This window comes from Aricia agestis, chromosome Z, assembly GCF_905147365.1.
Source record: "Aricia agestis chromosome Z, ilAriAges1.1, whole genome shotgun sequence".
Taxonomy (NCBI): Eukaryota; Metazoa; Arthropoda; class Insecta; order Lepidoptera; family Lycaenidae; genus Aricia; species Aricia agestis.
Genome location: NC_056428.1, coordinates 33,340,715 through 33,361,734, shown reverse-complemented (window position 1 = coordinate 33,361,734; position 21,020 = coordinate 33,340,715). Strand labels below are relative to the sequence as shown.

Sequence of the window (21,020 nt, the reverse complement as noted above, 5' to 3'; positions counted from 1 at the left end):
CTAAAATATATTGCATATAATATTATATTGCACCGCTCGCGTCGAGTATTATTTTGCATCGAGTGAAATAGCAAGTACTAATAGCAAGCAAATAATAAAAAGCAATAATAGCAAAGTAATAGCAAGTATTAGTAAGTAATCGAATGTTTTAGCAAGAACGACTAATTTAATTATTGCTAATTGATATTTAACAATTTATTGCTAATGCTATTTTACCAACACTTGGATACACTACCACGGGGAACTCACTCGGACTCGAACGGTTCTGTTTTTGCAGTAAGTACTCGGTTTTGTTGTTCTATAACAGCTACATGCGGTCCACTGGAACTTAATCTGTGGCCCGCGTGATGTTAAATTGAAATTTACGTCCAAAATAATGTAAAGTGGTCGTTAAAATGGTGAATTTTTTCCACTTTTAAATTGTTAATTTTGAAGAACGTTATTTTTTGACCCTAAAATTGTTTACCTTTTAACCCTAAAAAGTTTGTGGCCCGTGTGAAAAAAGGTTGAGGACCACTGTTCTATAATATCCTTCTAATGGCGGCTCTCGACATAGGCGAACGCGTTGGCCAACGCGTCTGCAGACGCGTTGGCCCAATGTGTAGAACGGGCGTTCGCGCGTTGGCCGTAGGTATTTAGACGTTGGCCAACGCGCGAACGCCCGTTCTACACATTGGGCCAACGCGTCTGCAGACGCGTTGGCCAACGCGTTCGCCTATGTCGAGAGCCGCCATATTGCATACACTGCATGCTTGTAGTAGTGAATATAACTGTATACGAACTCATAATAATATTACTACTTCACTTTTGCTTATTATCTAGCTTTAGAGATAATGTTACATAATATAATATTAATTGTAATAAAATTATTAATAAAATCAATGAACTGCTTGAGTCTGCAAGATTGAACCGGTAGTATACAGATTACAATATTATTTATAGATACAATGTAACCAATAATAAATTGTAATAATGTGTCACTAATTTCTCTTAATTACGTATTGATAATAATGTTTAATTATATACTATTCCGATCAAATACAATGTACTGCTGTGAGTATTCTTACCATGGCAATCGATGAATACAAAATAAGTAACAATCAATTTCAAGTATAAATATTCGAAAAAGTTGCCCATAAAAGAGCAATTCCTATTTTTAACATTCACAAAATATACACATCCCTAAGTTAGTATAGATCACACATTTTGACACTAACCTTAGTTTGACGATGGAACTTACGATCTAACGAAATCCCACTGGTTGGTGGGTTGGTTGTCGCATATTACCATCATGACTGGTTCATTCCTGAGAGCCCTTTCTACACCCAGACACATCCCAGCCGCTGTATTGTATATGGGGCTTCCAGCCTGAAAATCAGAACCATTGACATATTATATTATTAAAGTCAAAGCGTTGCTAAAAAAGGGGGCGTTCTATATTTGAAGCGCAAATAAGAATGAGAAAGTAATAGAAGCCGGGAAACACTATCTATACTAATATTATAAATGCGAAAGTATCTCTGTCTGTCTTTCTGTCTCGCTTTCACGCTAAAACTACTGAACCGATTGTAATGAAATTACGTACACAGGTAGTCTAAAGCCTGCGAAAGGACATAGGCTACTTTTTAACTGGAAAAAGGGGTTGTAAGGGGGTGAAAATGTGTAAATTTGTTCAACTTAAGTTAGTTCCAAAAATTCATAACAGATGGCGCTATGAGTCGTCTACATCGCGCTATCGCTTGCTCTTCGTGTTTTTATAAGAGGTGGTATCATCTCAAGTTACACTTTTCGATTATTTAGATTGTTTTACACGCTTTTATATAACTCACTACTCAGTACTTTATCTATGCAGTGACGTAACCTTAAACCTATCAATGATAAATTATAGTTTATGGGTAAAGTTGAGTAATGGGGTGGGCTAAATAAGCTTTAGGCATAAATAAAGTTTAATTTAAAATAATGAAATATTATGTGCACACTGCACAGCTGTTTTTGGGTATTTTAATTTAAGGGGTACTAGGGTTTTAAAAAGGAGAACAATTTTGTTGACACCGCGCGCTGTAAACTGAAGTCCACGCGGACGAAGTCGCAGGCAACAGCTAGTATTTTATATGACCTCAAAATCAAATACTCATAGCAGCAAAAGAGTATAATATAGTCCAAAATTACTATGCTCCTAATCTGAAGGTCTTGTCATGTCCTATAATAATAGGGATGATGACAAGGTCAAAGATTAGCGAATTTTGTTAATAAAATAAAGAAATCACGGTAAAAAATAAGTGCTCCTAAAATTTCAGCTTGATAGCAATTGTATTTTTTTTGTTATGCGCCTTCAAAGTTGGATATTCAAGTCCAATTTTTTTTCAATTAAATTTCTTAATATTTGTATACAATTCGATAACTTATGCAATTAAAAGCAACTTTTGTTATGAAACCACTTTTATAAACGCAATATTTAATATACCTGTCGAACAAAGTTGTCTCCCGATGCGTACAAACTACGAAAGACTGACGTCATACTTTCGTAGCACTTTGTATGGAGCGTTTCGGGCAGGTCTTTTTTATGAGATACTTGAATTGTCATATCTTGGTGGATTTTTAAGCTGTCAGAGTCATTCTTTCAACAATGTTTCTATTTTTTAAGTGTCTTTCAATTACCGATAAGAAAAAAAAATAGTCATCATGCCTATTGGCAGTCTGTACACAAAACACCTTAACTCTCTATACATGAAGTGTCACCGAGTTCGTTGGCAAATTCCTCCGAAATGGTTGGACCGACCTTGATGAAATTTTATGTATTTATCGGGTGGGTCTTATAACCACCATGAAGTGGTACACTCTCTCATCCATTCTTTGTCACAGGTGACATTGATGAATTTATTTAATTTCAAATTTGATGTCACACCCCTCCCCCTTCTTGTCACACCATGTCACACTTCGACGACCCCATATCCCTCTTTAGGTGTGACGTACACTTATGGATGGTAATAATTCTATACTCGAAAAAAAGGCCAAAATGCCGGATCAGCTACTAAAAAGTCGTAAATGATTGATTGATTTTTTTATTGATTGATTGTAAAAGTATAGATATACTCACAACACCCTTATGCATCCACTCATGCGTACCGCCTAGCTCATGACACTTGCTGATGACAGGCGCGACGGTGTTGGACGCGTCCAGACACAACATACGTCCCAGCACCAACTCGTGACGATCCGTCTCGAACCACATCTGAGGAGAAAAAATTGGGTTCTAGAAACGGAGTTTAGGGTTTAGGTAACCGGAGCTAAAATTTAGAGTAAAGAGATTTAAAGTAAAGTACTATGGTTCCATGACAATATATTACAATGTTAACGTTTTAAACATTTCGCGTTGCATTATAATTAAAACTTTTTAATCGGGACTTAACGCGACTTATTCTGGTAGTAATGCTAATGCGAATACATACTTTTTCTGGGCGTTTTGGCCGTGTTGCAACGGTCGTGGTCACGGTTTGCACTTATTAATCACTGGATTCCACGTAATACGTGAAGCCATTGAAATTAAAAAAGTACAAAAATTTCAATCGTGAGGACGGATTAATAAGTGCAAACCGCATGTGTCACCTGTGTCTATAAGTATAAACCCGGATACAGTTAGTGTTGTGTGTCGCAGTGAACCTACTGACGTTCAGGGTACTGAAACACAAATATTGGAAAACTCGAGGGTAGTCGTAGAACAGACCGCCCAGTGCAAACGAAGACGGCCGAAAGTCCAGAAAAAGTATGTATTCGTACGTGTACGCATTACTATCAGAATAAGCCCCGATTAAAAAGTTTTAAATATACAATGTGTCCCAACACCGGTGTCCGTTCATTCAATGTTATAGTATGATAGTTTAGAAGTTATAACGATTTTCTTGTGAAATATTGATCAGATTAGTATGAGAGCCATATTTTTTTTTTCAAAAGTAAGAGAAAATAATTTGGGCCAATTTGTCGATAAAGTCTATACATATAATAAAACTGTAGAAATGACAATTCTGTACATTAAAGATATCCAAAAAATAATGAGCGGGAGCTGTTACTACATCGCTATAGAAGTCTAAACTGTGGTTAGTTTTTTGTCTGTCTGTCTGTCTGTCTGTCTGTCTGTCTGTATGTTTGTTCCAGCATCACACGAAAACTACTGATCCGATTTGAATACGGTTTTCGCAGATATATTGATCTTCTTCCAACTTAACATCTGGTGTATAAATTTTTCCCCCCTCACCCCTCTAAGGGGACCAAAGAGGGTGTCAAATTTTGTATCAAACTTTTTTCTTCAATGGACTAACTTAATATTATTAACTGTATTTTCCAATTTAACATCTGGTGTATAAAATTTTTCCCCCACCCCTTTATAGGGGCTGAAGATTGGGGCAGATTTTGTATCAAACTTTTTTCTTTAATAAAGTTACATCATATTATAAACTGTATTTTCCAATTAAATATCTGGTGTAAAAAAAATTCCCCTCACCCCTCTAAGGGGACAAAAGAGGGGGCAAGATTTTGTATAAAACTTTTTTCTTTAACACGAAAACTACTGATCCGATTTGAATACGGTTTTTGCATATAATATATACGCCTTATTCAACCTTAGCATCTGCGCCTAACATACTTCTCCTTCTTTAGAATCAAAGTAAGTTATTTATTAAAAGTGAAATTAATGTAACCAAAACTAAACATGCAGATTTTGCGTGTCATTTGATTAATATGAGGGAGGCTTTGCCTGGATATGGACAGACGGGCAGGCTGGTGTTATGATAACATTTTGCTGGCTGGTATTATATCTTTGTAATCGGGTTCCGTTTTTTACCATTTGAGTAAGGGACCATAAAAAGGAGAGAATTATCCATTTCCGTTACTATACTATGCTAACGCCTAGGAAGTCGCGGGAAACAGCTATCCATACTAATATTATAAATGCGAAAGTGTATTTGTTTGTTTGTTTGTCCTTTCTTCGCAGCCTAACTTTTGGCATCGACTTAGTTGAAAGCATGGAGAGTAACATAGGCTACTTTTGGTCTTCAAAAAACATCATGTTTCTAAAGGAGATTTGCAAGAATATTCGCATTGTACACGATTTTCGAATTCCACGCGAGCGAAGCCGCGGGCAAAAGCTAGTATACCATAAACCATGACATTAAAGGATCGGACCCCGGTGTCGGGACACATTGTAAATATAATTTATTTATTTATTTTATTTAACATTTATTGTACACAAGACACTTATTCTAAAACAATTGACATGGAAAGACGACACAAAGGAACTGCTTATTTCAATAGAAATTTCTTACAGCAGCCCTACGAAGAGAAAATGCGATATAAGAAAATGGACAGAGCGTGCACAATCAAAAAAGTACTTTAGATTTACATACTAAAAATAATATCTAATAATAATACCTATAACAAAAATAAATAATGTATAATACCATACTAATTGAAATAAATACAAAACAATTTACCTATAATACATAAATACTATATGTATATTTAATAACGGTATTTATATGGATTCTTGAAGAAAATGCTCTTTTAACCTTTTTTTGAATAAACTGATAGTGGGGCTATCACGAACAGCATGAGGAAGTGAGTTCCACAATCTGACTGCATGAACAGTGAATGAGTAAGAGTAAAAGTTGGAACGATGTGGTGGAAGGGAAAGGTTCATTCTAACACTGGATCTACATGGGATATGGAGGGGTCGGGAAAAATTAAATCGATCGACAAGGTAGGAGGGAGATAGAGGATTATACAGGATTTTATACAGTAAGCTAAGGATATGGGAGTTGCGACGGAGACGGATAGGAAGCCACTTGAGTTTTAATCTGAATTCAGAAATGTGATCGAACTTTTTTAGGCAAAAAATAAAACGGATACAGAGATTCTGCAGGCGTTCTAATTTTGTAAGTTGTTCCTCATTCAGGTCTAAGTAGCAGGAATCGGCATAGTCGAGGATAGGGAAAATGAGGGTTTGGACAAGGAGAATTTTGGTGGGAATAGGCAAGAAATTTTGGAGGCTCCTCATCATGTGCAACGAGTGGTGCACCTTTCTGCTGACTTCATTAACCTGAGGTTTCCAACTAAGATTACTGTCCAAGATGATCCCTAAATTTTTTGCTGAGTCAGCATAGTCGATAACAGTACCATCATATATGACTGGAGGCACATAGCATAAGTGTTGAGTCATGTATTTGCTGCCAATTATGATGGCCTGCGATTTTCTCGGATTCACAAGCAAACCGAAAGATCTGGCCCAGTCGGCTATTTGTTGTAGGTCAATATTAATGCCGGCAACCGCAGAAATGACATCTTCGATAGTACAATGCCGATAAATTTGCAGGTCGTCTGCGTATAAATGAAAATTTGATCTGATGACTGTAGTGATAACATTAATAAAAATAGAGAATAGGAGGGGAGAGAGAACGCCACCTTGAGGAACACCCGCTTCAATATCGCACCAATCTGAGGTGGACTCGTCTGAGCGGACTCGTTGCGAGCGTCCTCGAAGGTAGGTGTCGAACCAGTCCACCACTGAGGGAGATATGTTAAGGGAACGAAGGATGGAAAGGATGATATCAAAGTCTACAGAGTTAAATGCGCTGCTAAAGTCAAGGAGAACTAGGATTGAAATACATTTGTTTTCCATTGCTAGTCGGAGATCATCTGTGACTTTTAGCAGCGCTGTGACAGTACTGTGACCTGGGCGGAAACCGGATTGGAATGGAGAAAGTAACTTATTAGAGGATAGGAATTGAGAGAGCTGTTTATGAACAATGTGTTCAAGGATTTTAGAGAGATGGGGTAGTATAGATATTGGCCTGAAATCGGAAACGGAAGATGGATTTGGTGTTTTAGGAAGTGGAATAATATTAGCACGTTTCCATGCTGAAGGGAAAGAACTCGTTGTCAAGGAGTAGTTAAGGATATGTGAGAGAATTGGCAAGAGTTCGGGAAGGGTAAGTGATATCATGCGAGGGCTTAGGTTATCATCGCCTGCTGCACTAGATGTTATAGCCATGATGTGTTTACGTACTTCATCATCAGAGACAGGCGTGAATGAAAATGGAGTACAGGAAGGGAGAGGAAGAGAGCGAAGATGGGATATAGTATGGGCTTTAGTGTTCTGGTCGACAACTACTGGTGGGACAGAGAAATGAGAGTTAAGCTCGTTTAAGTCAATCGTGTTATTGAAGCTGGCGGAAGATTTGCCAAAACCGAGTGTCGAAAGAAATCGCCAAAGTTGAGAAGGGTTACTTTGTTCTATAGTTGAGTGTATGTGACGTCTCTTAGCCTCCCTACACATACGACTGCAACGATTTCGTAGATATTTATATTTTAACAAGTTCTCATTAGTCGGCCGTTTTTTGTACCTACACATGGCACGGTTACGTTTGGCCATTACAGTAACGATATCTTGCGTTAACCAGGGTGCCGGTGCATGTTTTACTCTGACCTAATATATGGTATGATACATACAGTAATAACTTGTTTTTGTCCGTTGAAGCTAGTACTTAAATAAACAGTAATACATGCTCACCTGATTGAGAGTCCTAATGCAGTTGGCTAGGATCAGACTACTGCCTTTAGTCTTGATGTCTTTAGCACTTTGCACACACAATGTTGTGTTCTTCAAACGTAGTTGGAATGAGTCTGTGTAGTTTCTCTTCCTGTTAATAGCAAATACAAATTTATATAAAGGCAGAGAGACTTAATACTATGTACTATATCAAGCCCAGCTTACAGACCACAATAATTACTAATGATTTAAAAACAGGTCTGCCTAATGGCCTTTAATCTACTTTTTTAGTAGTAGTAATTGCATTAATCCATACTAATATTATAAATGCGAAAGTATCTCTGTCTGTCTGTCTGTCTGTCTTGCTTTCACGCCAAAACTACTGAACCGATTGCAATGAAATTTTGTACACAGTTATTCTAGAGTCTGAGAAAGGACATAGGCTACATTTTGATGTGGGAAAATATCTTATTTCCATGAAAATATCGATGAAAATTTATTCGCATTGCGCAGGCCAGCGCTCATCCCGGGGGTCCTGGGTTCGAGTCCCGCAGGCGGAACAAGTTTTCAATGTTCCTGGGTCTTGGATGTGTATTAAAATAATGTTTCAAAAATCTTAAATATATTTTATGTATAATATTATAAAAAATCCAGAAATATATCGATGCAATTTAGTTCTAATACGATTCAACAGATGGCGTTTTATTTTATTTTAGTTCTAATACGATTCAACAGATGGCGTTTTATTTTTTACTTAAATATATTTTATGTATCTATACTTCTATACTAATCCATACTAATATTATAAATGCGAAAGTATCTCTGTCTGTCTGTCTGTCTGTCTGTCTCACTTTCACGCCAAAAACTAATATTATAAATGCGAAAGTATCTTTGTCTGTCTGTCTGTCTCGCTTTCACGCCAAAACTACTGAACCGATTGTTATGAAATTTTGTACACAGATAGTCTAAAGCCTGAGAAAGGACATAGGCTACATTTTGATGAGGGAAAATATCTCATTTCCATGAAAATAACGATAAAATGAATTCCTACTGCTGTTTCAAAATATGAAACCAGATGGCGTTCTAAAATAAAGGAGTACGTGTACCATGTTGGCCTATTATTCCATGCAGAAATATAATTTATCGATGCAATGAACATTTTAGTTCTGATATATGACAACAGATGGCGTTTTATGTTTTACTTCATTGTAATATAGAATTAATCATACTTAATGTTTTTTTTATAATTTTTAATACGTTAGAATATTATGTTTAATAATATTATCACTTGGTATAATCTATCTTATCTATTCCTACTGCATTTCCAGATAACGCGGAGTGTACCGTGTTAGCCTATATTTCATTCAGAAATATCAATGCAATGAACATTTTAGTTCTAATATAGGAAAACAGATGGCGTTTTATATTTCACTTTATTGTAACAGAACTTATCATACTTTATTATAAAATGTTTTTATTCATAACTAGCTGTTGCCCGCGACTTCGTCCGCGTGGACTTCAGTTTATAGCGCGCGATGTCAAAAAAATTGGTGTCAAAAGCTTTTATAAAAAAACCCTGGTACCCCTTAAATCAATACAGCTGTGCAGTGTGTGTGAACTGTTGGAACTAACTTAATTTGAACAAATTTACGCATTTTCACCCCCTTACAACCCTTTTTTCCAGTAAAAAAGTAGCCTATGTCCTTTCTCAGGCTTTAGACTATCTGTATACAAAATTTCATTACAATCGGTTCGGTAGTTTTGGCGTTTGGCGTGAAAGCGAGACTGACAGACAGACAGACAGACATACAGAGATACTTTTGGCGTTTGGCGTGAAAGCGAGACTGACAGACAGACAGACAGACAGACAGAGATACTTTCGCATTTACAATGTTAGTATAGATTATGTGCACACTGCACAGCTGTTTTTGGGTATTTTGATTAATTAAGGGCCGCGCTACACCGGAATGGCAGCGGCGAGGCGAGCACTTTCAGCGCTGCCATTCCGGTGTAGCGCGGCCCTAAGAGGGGTACCACTTACCAGGGTTTTAAAAAGTTTTTAAATTTGACACACATTTTGTTGACACCGCGCGCTATAAACTAAAGTCCACGCGGACGAAGTCGCGGGCAACAGCTAGTAATCTATATATTAATACGTGAGCCAAAAACTTTGTGTCCCTTTTGACGAAAAATGGGGAAACGTAGGTGAATGAAATTTTGCACAGTTATAGTTTATATGGTGAAGAAGTGCATCGAGCTAACATTATTTTGAAATTATGCTTTTATCATACATTTTTTTTAAACAAATAAAACATTACACACACTACAACACACACTAGGAAAAATGACAGATTTTTGAGTGACAAGCCTATACATACGAATTATACTATTTTATTTGTGGTTGAAGTCTGTTGACAACAAGGTGACAAATTGAAAATGGATTATAGTTTTTTTTTTTAATTGAATCTTAGATACTATTAGACAATGCTTACACGGCCAATCTGAGATCAGCTGAGTCCCAGAGACAAGAGTTGAAAAAAATAATATGATAAAGTCAATATTTTTTTACAAAATATAGGTAGTAGGCCTGATGTCGTTGAAACTAAGGTCGAATTTCGACCATTGGGCGATCTCTAGTTGCATTAATTATAAAACAATAGGATATATTACTTTAATGCAACGTTTTCAAGTTAGAGGCTGCACCAGCATAGACAGAAAACAAAAAGTTTTGTTCGACGTTTTACAATGTTTGTCAATATTGTGATATGACGTGTGCAATGTCGGATTTTGGTCGGATTGTTTACTGTACTATGTGCTAGGCGCCCTCTGCTCTGAACTTTCTACTTACTATCTTAAATAATGAAAAGAAATATTAGACGTTATATAAGTCTTGCCCTAAGAACTTACATAATATTTGCTACTGATGTAATATTGTAATATGTGTAATTGTCTCTTTATTTTCATACCTAGAATGCCACGGCTGAAACTTATTCTTGTCCGGATCGTTCAAAGCGGAAATCCTCTTCTTAGCGGCTGTGTTGAGTGTATCTTCTATCTCCGGGTAAACGTTATCTAAGTACCACTTAAACGACTTGCATTTCAGGCTGGTTCGTAGAGCCTTGCGTTCAGAAATGTCGCCTACGTCCACATGAGCCGCCGAAGGGTTCTGTTCTATCACTTTGTCCTGTAATTAAAAATATAAGTAAATACAAATTCGAAGTAATATAGTGGAGAACTTGATATAATGGATATAATACACAAAGATATTAAGTGAGAAGAGTTTTATAATTATTATAGTATACAACCATAATAATAATTATAAAACATTAAATTCAATCTCGATTCTTTTTCTCGGGTCTTGTTTAGCGAATTTATATAAATAGTATTAAATTTCATGTCAGAAATATTCTTAAGCTTTAAAAATTTTAATACGTGGGAGAGCCATGCTTCGGCACGAATGGGCCGGCTCGACCGGATAAATACCACGTTCTCACAGAAAACCGACGTGAAACAGCGCTTGCGCTGTGTTTCGCCGAGTGAGTGAGTTTACCGGAGGCCCAATCCCCTACCCTATTCCCTTTCCTACCCTCCCCTATTCCCTTCCCTTCCCTACCCTCCCCTATTACCCTATTCCCTCTAAAAAGGCCGGCAACGCACATGCAGCTCTTCTGATGCTGCGAGTGTCCATGGGCGACGGAAGTTGCTTTCCATCAGGTGAGCCGTTTGCTCGTTTGCCCCCTTATTTCATAAAAAAATATATATGTAATTTTACTTATTGAGATTAATTTAGAGTGTGGACGATAGCCCCGTATTATGCAAACTATGAGTCTAGTCCCACACTTTCTGACTAACAAGTATTATAGGACATGACTGATCTCTCGGATTTGACTATAGTCCATAATATACAGAATATACTTACCACATACTCATCCATCCACACTCTCGCCATTCTCATGGAGTTGTATAGCATGTAATCCTCCTTATCGCCAAAACCGTAAGGCCTTCTTTTGCGGAACACATGGCCTACCCTACTGCACGGTATAAGCTCCAAAACGCCGCCACACATCCAAATCTGTAATAAAATGACATTCATACTATAAGTATTATTTATCATAAGTATTATTTATAAATGCGAAAGTGTGTCTATATATCTGTTACCTCTTTACGCCCAAACCGCTGAACCGATTCGGCTGAAATTTGGTATGGATATAGTTTGAATCCCGGGAAAGGAATACCCGGCAAAATGTACCGTTCCCGCGCGATATACGAATTTCTGCGCAACGGAGTTGCGGGCGTCATCTAGTTTATAGTCCGCGCGGAACTAGTTGGCCGCGTTTAATAGGTATGTGAGCGGTGGGACGGAGAGGCGAGCCGTTTGATTTTGACAGTTCTGGCTAGTTTAGACAAAACGCACAAGAGATTGCAATAGTAAGATGAGTCCGCGGATAAAAAGATAATCTAAGGAAATAATATTCAAATTGCATTATACGTTTTAAAAAAAACGGAAAGCGGATGTCAATAGTTTAGAATATAAAAGTGACGACCAATCGTCACTGTCTAATCTCGTGTGCGTTGCGAGCAGCAAGCAACCCGCCCCCTCACCTTTGTCCCTACCTAAAGCGCGGCCAGTTAGTAGTTCCGCGCGAACTATAATATAAATTCCTTCCCCCACTGGTTTAGATGGAGGCCAGTTTCAAGCCCGGCCAGCTAGGCAGTGTCCCAGAGTGAGCGCAATTCATAAGAGCACCCTCTCTTCCTTTACACATGTAACTTAGTGAGTCGGATAAGGCTTATGGCTAAGCTGAGCCGGACAAGTGTCGACGCGTCGGCTGCAGTTGTATCTTCCGTTACCAAGTGCCGTTCGTCTGTAAGAAGCCTAGGTTACGTGTCTGGCGAAAGGTTAGATGCAGACTCATGGAATATTTTTTATCAAACATTCAGTTCATAGTAGACATGGCAAATAGCTTGGCAAATAACATTTTTTTATTATTATGACACTTTATCTATTATTTGCTTTAATGCGGCTAAGAGTGATAGTAAGCCACAAGTCAAAAAAACAAACATACTTGAACTTACCCGAAAAGAAATTTCCAAATTCTCTCCACCCCATACATTCATGCCTGCATCATATTTACCCACGTGGTTGAAGTAATCACGGTATATAGCGAACAGACCACCAGCCATTGTTGGAGATCGAATAGGTTTTATGAAGTCTTCATCGTCTGTAAATTACAATCAAAGCTAAGTTAAGAAACTGTTATCGCATTATATTATGTTAAAAATTTTTGACCAATAAATATTTGTATTTGTTGTGAGTATTAAAGCTGTTTTTTTTTTTTTTGATAATGCTAATATTTTTTTCTCTCCCTTTTCTTGTGACAAGGAATGAAACTGATAAGAACAATTCAAGTTGTCTCAAACCTTGAAGAACTTAAGATAAACTTGAGATCTGTTAGGCTTGTCATTAGCATTTAAAACTAAACTACTCCGTTGTTTTGCATTGTCAGAACTTCATATTATTCTGTATACTAATGGTCATTAAGGCGTTGCGACACGGCACAAAAACACAATACAAGACGTGACCACGCAGAACAAAGCGCGTTATTGCCAGCTCTGGATTTATGTATAGGCAGTATAGGTCATGGCCTATGGGCGGCAGCGTCCTAGGATGGCGGCAGAGTCGTTCATAGGGGCGGCAAAAATAAGTGGCCTATACAAAAAATATAAATCCAGCCCTGGTCATTGCTACTACTTCATTTCCTGTCTGCCATTCCATCAACTACCGCATCCAACGATGCAACGCATCGATTTATCATAAATCCATACTCAATACTATAAATGCCTGTCTGTCTGTCTGTTTATCTGTTACCTCTTTACTCTTAAACAGCTCAACCAATTTTTAGATATTTGGTATACAAATACTTTGAGCCCTAAGAAAGGACATAGGATAGTCTTATTCCCGAAAATATGTACGGTTCCCGTGCGATAAATGAATTTGTGGGTGCAAAGGAGTTGCGGGCGTCATGTAGGAAGATATAAATTTAATTAAGTTATCGTTGTTATGACTTGGAACGGAAAATATAGATAACCTCGGGGTTAAAACATAGTAATGTCTAATTAATTGAGTGCTTAGTTCAAGCCCGAGTTTCAATGCAATCAGTGCATTTTTATAAACACGGGAATGAAATCAATAGTGGTTGAATTAACAAACACTAAAGTAATATAAATATTTACATTACTAGCACTTTCTTGCGATAATTCATTTATTGGTACTAATTGTTGTTAGTGTAACCTAGAAAAGATTTTTTTTTATTATGAGTACATATGTAGTTATTTATAATCTTAATCATAACAAACTTTTATGCCAGCACTTTCTAGTACTTACTAAGTTTTTTGCTGACTGCTGATACAAACTTTGACACCAAAATTTAATGTGTTAAATAATTTAATGAAGTCAGAATAAAAAGGCTACTATAGATAGTTATAAATTATTATTATTATTTGTGTAACCACACTAGCAGCCATTAAGCTGATGTGTGTGTATCAAATCGTTTGAAAATTTTATCTCCCAATTGGTCCAGTTAGTTTTTAAAGCAGTTCACAGAGGTTGCCATTACAACACTTTCAGGAAGTCTGTTCCAGATCACTTCCACTCGGTTAGGTAAAAAGTGCCTTCTAGGTAAGTTCTTGCTGGAATTTTGGCATAATTTTAAAGGATGTCCTCTTAGGTGCTTATTCATATTCAGGGTGGAAAGTTCTCGGAGACGAGGCACTTCATAAATTTTGTGCAGTATCTTATAAGTCTCGATGAGACTTCCCCTCTGTCGACGCTGTTCGAGTGAGGTATAACTTAATAAATGAAGAGACAGTGGAATCAATTTAATTTGAATAATAATTCCAGGTCACTGGTCAAATTCGAACCATAGCTCCATAAGCTCCATTTATGTTTCATGTGCATTTTGCACTAAAAATATTGATATCTTGTTTTCACATTACATCCAATATGGAACCAATATCTTCATGCATGTGTAAGCAACAAATAAACAGCTAATCTCTGGGGGTTGATTTTTACTTACCTTTCAAAGTCTGTTTAGGTAGACTATCCCATTTGAAATGTAAGCCCCAATTAAATCCGCCTCTGACCAGGGGACTTGAAGTGTATTCAAATGTATCAGCATTGATCACGTCTATGACTGGTACGACGGCCCGTGGGGAGTAACGCACATTCACACCGTCCACTCCTTCTGACAGTCTTGTAAGTAATGGTGGAAGCCAATCCACGTTGACTTCTATATGCGAGTCAAGGAACACTAGTACCTACAAATAAATATAATTGTAAGTTTTTATTTATGTACTTTAAAAAGATAATTTCCAGAATTAATGGCAAATTTTTTAGTATCTTTCAATAATTATAATAAGCAATGAAAATCACATACATCTCCAATGCTATTGTCTGCACCAAACAATCTTGCACGGATCAGGCCTTCCCGTTTACCGGTTTTAATCAGCTTAATAGTGAGCCCACTTTTATTAATCCTTGCAGTTGTTGTAGGTGGCACATTCTTGTTTTTATCTTTCCCTGGATTTATCTTATCATCATTTATATAATCAGCAACACTCTCATCATCAATTTTATTAGTTTCTATCATCTCTTCCTCTTTTGTCATTTTATTATTCAATTCATCAACTGCTTTCTGAACTTGGTCATGTAAACCATCTATATCGCTATAGTCATCAACTAGTATAATCTCTTTGAGATGATTTAGGTCACTGCGGTCCAGAATAGAGTGGACGGATCTCATGAGTGTATCAAAGTGCTCATTGTAAAAGCATATAATTATTGACGCTTTTGGAAGTTTTGCAGGGTATACTTTTGAGCGGCATCTGTTTCCATTGTGTTAGAAAAATGTTATAGTAAATTTTTATTCAAATTTGGTTACCTCTTTTATTATTTGTACTTATAAAAAGGAGCCATTATAATATAGATTTATAAATAAATAAATAAAATATATTTTTATTCAAAATGGGTAGGTATCATGATACACTTGTTTAAAGTTGTAGAAAGAATGAAGAATGATGAAGAATTAAATATAATATGGATAGCACCAACTGACATTGCCTAAATTGGGACTAAAGAATTTTTACAGCATGAATAAGAAATACAAAAAGGTGATGAATAAAGTTTTGTAATATAAATTAACTTACAATTTATTTCTAGTGTCTGGTATGCCTCTGTGATTACCTATCCTTTGAGAAATAAGTGTATTGAAAGCATGGAGATTGTATCCTTCATCTCTTGTTTTAACGTCAGCCTCATTGCGAATTAGCCCAAATTGATTTGCTACAAGAAAGTTAAAATTGCATAAAGTATACATCTTCTGCGAAAGTAGACAAATTTAACTGTGCACTGAATGATTGGGATCATTACAAACAGAAATATAAATACTTTTTTTAGTTTATGAAGCAAATACTTATATACTTAGTTACTTTAATGATAAAAAAAATATTTTTTTTACAAAACAATATGATCAAATAGAATAAAATTTCAAATTACCAAAAGACTTATCAGGGTTTGCAGCAAGTTTTTTGCTGAATTGTTTGGCGAATTTTTCTTTTAACATAATCTTTCTCCTATATTCAGATTGATTCTTTCGATATTTCCACAGTTTACCGATGTATCTATCATTGCTATCTTCGGGATTATCGAAAAGAAGATTCTTGCCTTGCAGCATAGCAATAGACTTGTCATTGTTTTTTATCCTGTTTTTCTCTTCTGTGTTAACTAAACGATATTGAATTATATTTTCAGTACTGTTAAATATTGTGCTACCTAAAAATAGCTTGAACTCATAAACAGCACAGAAACCTTGGAGTCAAAATAAAATAATAACTTTAGTACAAAAATAATTCGTGTTTCTAGCTAAAGCAGTGCGTTTATAGAAATGTACATAAAATATCTAAATACATTCAATGGAAAATTTGTCAATTATATTTCAATTTAATACATAAATAACACAGGATTTCACAAGCATAAAAGTTTTAAAAGCTTTGAATTATGACTTACCACTTAAACTCGGCAACCAATATAAATACAAAGCCAAGCTCCACGTAACTGAGGCAAATAATATTCCCCAAAAGAAAGAATTATTAATTCTTGCCATTTTATGCACATGGAATTTTACCCATTTATTATAATTTATATTAAAGAAATCCCAAGACAAAAAACACACCAACGACCGAGTTGTAAAATACTGCAAATGTCAGACGCGTAGATAAAATTTGACAACAGCTGTCGCCCGTCTATGTCTATTGTCTATGGTATTTTTAATAGCTCAGCCATGCCTCAGCCTATTTTTGATTGATACTATTGATAGGTAGGTTAAGTTACGGCCGTTCCCAATATTTGATCTATCTCTGGTTTTGCCCTACTAGAGATAGGAATAGCTCATAATTGACATAAAATATATGTCTCTAATGTCTAATGTGAGCTATTCCTATCTCTAGTAGGACAAAACCAGAGATAGATCAAATATTAGGAACAGCCGTTATATTATTATAATATTTTATCTATGTACCTACATGGTACCTACCATAGATAAAGTCTATAGTATCTCAATGGTACCTACACAAGGAATAGGCGCGCCTATTCCTTGTGTAGGTACCATTGAGATACTAATGCTAAGGCCTAGCCTAAAGCCGGCACCAGACATAGGCCTCAAAGTTTGAGCAAACTTTGCACAAATAGGAAAATGCCAGCAATTAATTTGCACAAATAGGCAAATGTCAGTGCCACACTTGGCGAATTTGCGTATTTGATCACATGTCTGGCGCCCGCCATAGCCTAGGCCATAAACCTATAATGGCCTAGGCGGACTGCCATGCCATAGACATTTTTTTTAATATGGCACTTCGGCTATTTAGCCATGGCCAGTGTCGAGTATATTGGCGGAAAATCAATATAATATTCTAATAATACAATAATTTTCAGCATCGTTATCAGGTCTAAGTCTAGTCAAAGTCTAAGCAAAAGTCAGAACAGTCAATAAGTCATGTCGGTCGATTCAGTAAAGTGGTAGAAACGAAACGAAAATCGAAAGTTTCAGTAAAGGCGCTTTACTGAAACTTTCGATGGAGTTTTTAGGGAACACAAAATAGCACGTGTCTGGATATTGTATCACTTTCCTACACTTATTGACACGATAACGAATATCTAATGGTTAATATCCTACCAATATTACACAATATTAAAAAGCCAGTTAACACAATTTTAGGAAAATAAATACCTAATACAAAAACACGACATCACTCTTTCACATTCACCCGGCAAAACTCCATAGACATGAATTATTTCTTTTCAAGGATTTAAGCCTTACATGCATTGACATAAAAAACTTAGGTAGGTACATTGCTGTAACAACCAGTCAATGACTTAACAGAACCAGTCCAGAATCAAGCAGCGGACGCCAGTTGGACGCCAGCATTATTGGATTTCGACTTATATAGGTATTATACTCCACTCGGGCTAACTTGTCGCCAGCGGTCATTGACCCCCTGTCAAAAACCTGCCACTTTCCATATAAATCGCCATTGACAATGAAATGTCAGATATTGTCAATCGTGGTTTTATATGGAAAATGACAAGTTTTTGACAGGGAGTCAATGACCGCTAGCACAGTATAGCAATATTAATGTCATATTGCTATACTGTACCGCTAGCGACAAGTTAGCCCGAGTGGAGTATAGGTAGTTACACTGTTTATTACTTACTGATTTCAGCCCAACTCACTCCAGTATTCAGTAATAGACTAACAGTGTGAGCTGTGTAACCGCAGCTAAGGTAAAAATGAAATAAAAGTATAAAATTAACATTCAAGGATTCATTAGTAAAGTCTTAGGACAAGACATTACAATAACAGCTAACCTACTAACAAAAGATTATCAGAAAGGAATTTATAAGTCGGTATTTCTAAATTAGTTGGAGCTGGACCTTTTCGGGCACGGCCAACATTGTCGAAATGACTGCCGTGGCACGGACAGTAGAAGCCCCCAGCAAAATCCCCTGAATTAGGTATGGGCACACAGCCCAGATGAGTGCAAATACCGATGACCACAAGCCATTCTGGCTTCAATGTTCGCTCCTCTGGCGTTTGAGGATCTCTCAAAGCAGTCAGAGGAGTCTTCGCTTCCAACGAAATATCAGCGGATGTTCTATGTTTAATAAAAAGAGGCTTTCCTCTCCATTTGAAAGTAGCACAGTTCCCAGGTCCAATGTCCGAAATGTCTACCTCAATGGTCGCTAAAGCTAACACGTCGGCAGGGGGACCCATAAAAGTCACATAGTGATACAACTCCCCTTTTGTACTGTACATTCCAGCTAGGAAGCCAAAGAAACCGACAACATACGTATACCCAGGTTTTTCGTCGCCGGAGTGCCACTTCGTTTCTTTGGGATTTTTGAATTCATCTTTTCTGTATTCATCAAAATTTGGAAATTTCATGTCACGATGAAGAATTATATTGTCCTTCTTGGGTGGGTTACACGAGTCGTTTTTGTATCGGACTTGGATCCATGAGAATATTGGTGTCTGTGAGCTGCTACTGCAAAATCCTGTTGTCCTGTTCAGGTTCTTAAAGGTGTCCAAACGTTTGAAGGCGACTGAATTCGGATTTCTACAGCATGGTTTTTTAGAACAGTTCAAATATTTGGTTACGAATAGACTCTTTTCTCTTATATGGTTCATTTTGTTTTTATTTTATTAAATGCCTTCAATACTGCTTTATGTATGTCCTAAGGAAGAAATAGGATAATTAATTGTATGTAAAGTTTGTTTTTAAACAATGTTTCCAATGTTTATAAAATAAGAAAACCTGACAATAAACTTGTCAAAAATTACAGATTAAAAAAGCTCAGTTTCAGGCGCGGGAATTTGCGGGACCATCTAGATCTTTGTGCGGGGCAGGTAGGTAGGTAACTTCATAATATATTATGGTTGCGGGCCAGAGTTCCCTGCATAGAGAAATATAAACATACAATTCCCTGTGAGGCTGCTGTGATAACTTGAATAGCATACTTACTTACTTACTTTTCCAAGAATGCAGATTTTCCCCACTATGACGCTAGGCGTTGCTGCTGCAGTATTGAGTGTTCAACACAGCAGCAGCTGATGGATTCGTCAACGGTGTCCCGCTAAAGTATTCAGCATAGTAGAGGGTGCATACTGCGACGTAATGCTAGGTGCACTGATCACTTTGCACCCTCTAGAATCTAGATGAGTAGTGAGTAGTGACTTTAGTTGTAAGTTGTAGGTTCAGGTTGTAGATAACCTAAGCAGTGGCCATCAGTAGCATTTAATAAATATTAATATGTATTTAAACAATCATTATTATTAGTACAAAGTAGGTACAATAAATTTTTCTCACCTCCGGGCGGAAAATGTCAACTTTCGTCCCGCTGCGCTTACCGATGTTACCGTTTTCCGCCGTCGAGAGGTATACGCAGTACCTACTAGGGTTGTTGAGGAAGTGATTATGAGGAAGAGGAGGAAGAGGAATTGTCACGCGCAAATTTAGAGGATGCGGATGAGGATGAGGATATTTTTTTGAGGAAGAGGATGCGGATGAGGAAGCGGATGAGGAAGCGGAAGAGGAAGTACGTCCATATAGTACAGCGTTTCCCAATGTGGGAGATAACGCCCCCCTGTGGGCGCTGAAGGTCTAAAGGGCAGTGTGGGACTCAGAAAAAATGGCGGCGTTTTGTAGAGGCTGGGGGGGCTAATATTACCGACAAATTTTTGGCAAAAGCCCCGTAATTTAAATTAGAAAAAGAAAGTAGGTGAAACAATGGGGGCATTAAAACATATTTTGTTCTCAAAGTGGGCAGTGGACCAAAAAAGTCTGGGAATCCCTAAGATAGCACTACACTTCGGTCTTATTTCGATTTTCGAAAAAGAAATCAAATTATTAGATTATTCGCACTGCGTGCGTAGCTGCGTAGTGCGTACACGCGTAAACAAAACAACGCTTGCTATAATAATAATTATAATATTATGTCAATAAAATTAAAACAAACGAGCAAGGAACAGCGCCAGTGGCGAGAGCATAGACATAATATATACATGTCTATGGGCGAGAGGGTAGGTCTCGCTCGCCCGTTCGGTCCGGCATCGTGCTCTGGCGTGTGCGTACTGCGTTGCAATGATTGGTCATTGGATACGCGACGCGCATGCGCAGTGAAATTACTCATAAATTCTTCCTAAATTTTGAGGAAGCGATAGCGGAAGAGGATTTTTGTATTTTTTTTTTTATGAGGATGCGGTAACGGTTGAGGAACCCAAATTATTGCGGAACTTCCTCATTATGAGGAAGAGGAAGAGGAATCCTCAGCAACCCTAGTACCTACGCATCATGGGCAGTAAATAAGAAAGCCTCAGACACAATTCACATGTTTGTTGACCTCGGCTTCGCCTCCTTATTTTCCTGC

At 37.2% G+C, this 21,020-nt stretch overlaps 2 protein-coding genes across 4 annotated transcripts; both read right to left on the bottom strand.

The window, feature by feature from the left end:
* Positions 1–749: 749 nt before the first annotated feature.
* Positions 750–16,769, bottom strand: LOC121738524 (polypeptide N-acetylgalactosaminyltransferase 35A). 3 transcript variants are annotated; one of them, XM_042130650.1, is made up of 11 exons: positions 16,605–16,769; positions 16,095–16,406; positions 15,746–15,881; positions 14,977–15,424; positions 14,617–14,857; positions 12,617–12,762; positions 11,460–11,612; positions 10,507–10,724; positions 7,562–7,691; positions 3,098–3,232; positions 750–1,368 (listed from the first exon to the last, which is right to left on the bottom strand). In XM_042130650.1, exons 1-11 carry the CDS (start codon positions 16,699–16,701, stop codon positions 1,237–1,239), a joined length of 2,148 nt encoding a protein of 715 aa, XP_041986584.1. In that variant the 5' UTR covers positions 16,702–16,769; the 3' UTR covers positions 750–1,236. The 3 variants fall into 3 exon arrangements, with proteins under 3 accessions (XP_041986584.1, XP_041986585.1, XP_041986586.1); XM_042130651.1 differs by having other exon boundaries at positions 16,095–16,370; XM_042130652.1 differs by having other exon boundaries at positions 16,095–16,322.
* Positions 16,770–18,389: 1,620 nt separating this feature from the next.
* Positions 18,390–19,344, bottom strand: LOC121738526 (cytochrome b-c1 complex subunit Rieske, mitochondrial-like). Its single transcript, XM_042130654.1, has one exon. It carries the CDS (start codon positions 19,279–19,281, stop codon positions 18,457–18,459), a length of 825 nt encoding a protein of 274 aa, XP_041986588.1. The 5' UTR covers positions 19,282–19,344; the 3' UTR covers positions 18,390–18,456.
* Positions 19,345–21,020: the final 1,676 nt, after the last annotated feature.

What these genes read in the sequence shown, in the direction of transcription:
- LOC121738524 (XM_042130650.1), bottom strand. Translation starts at nt 16,701, where the DNA reads ATGGCAAGAATTAATAATTCTTTCTTTTGGGGAATATTATTTGCCTCA. An exon ending in AAACCCTGATAAGTCTTTTG is followed by an intron (nt 15,882 to 16,094) that starts GTAATTTGAAAT and finishes ACTTTCTTGTAG; the next exon opens with CAAATCAATTTGGGCTAATT. An exon ending in CCAGACACTAGAAATAAATT is followed by an intron (nt 15,425 to 15,745) that starts GTAAGTTAATTT and finishes CAATGGAAACAG; the next exon opens with ATGCCGCTCAAAAGTATACC.
- LOC121738526 (XM_042130654.1), bottom strand. Translation starts at nt 19,281, where the DNA reads ATGAACCATATAAGAGAAAAGAGTCTATTCGTAACCAAATATTTGAAC.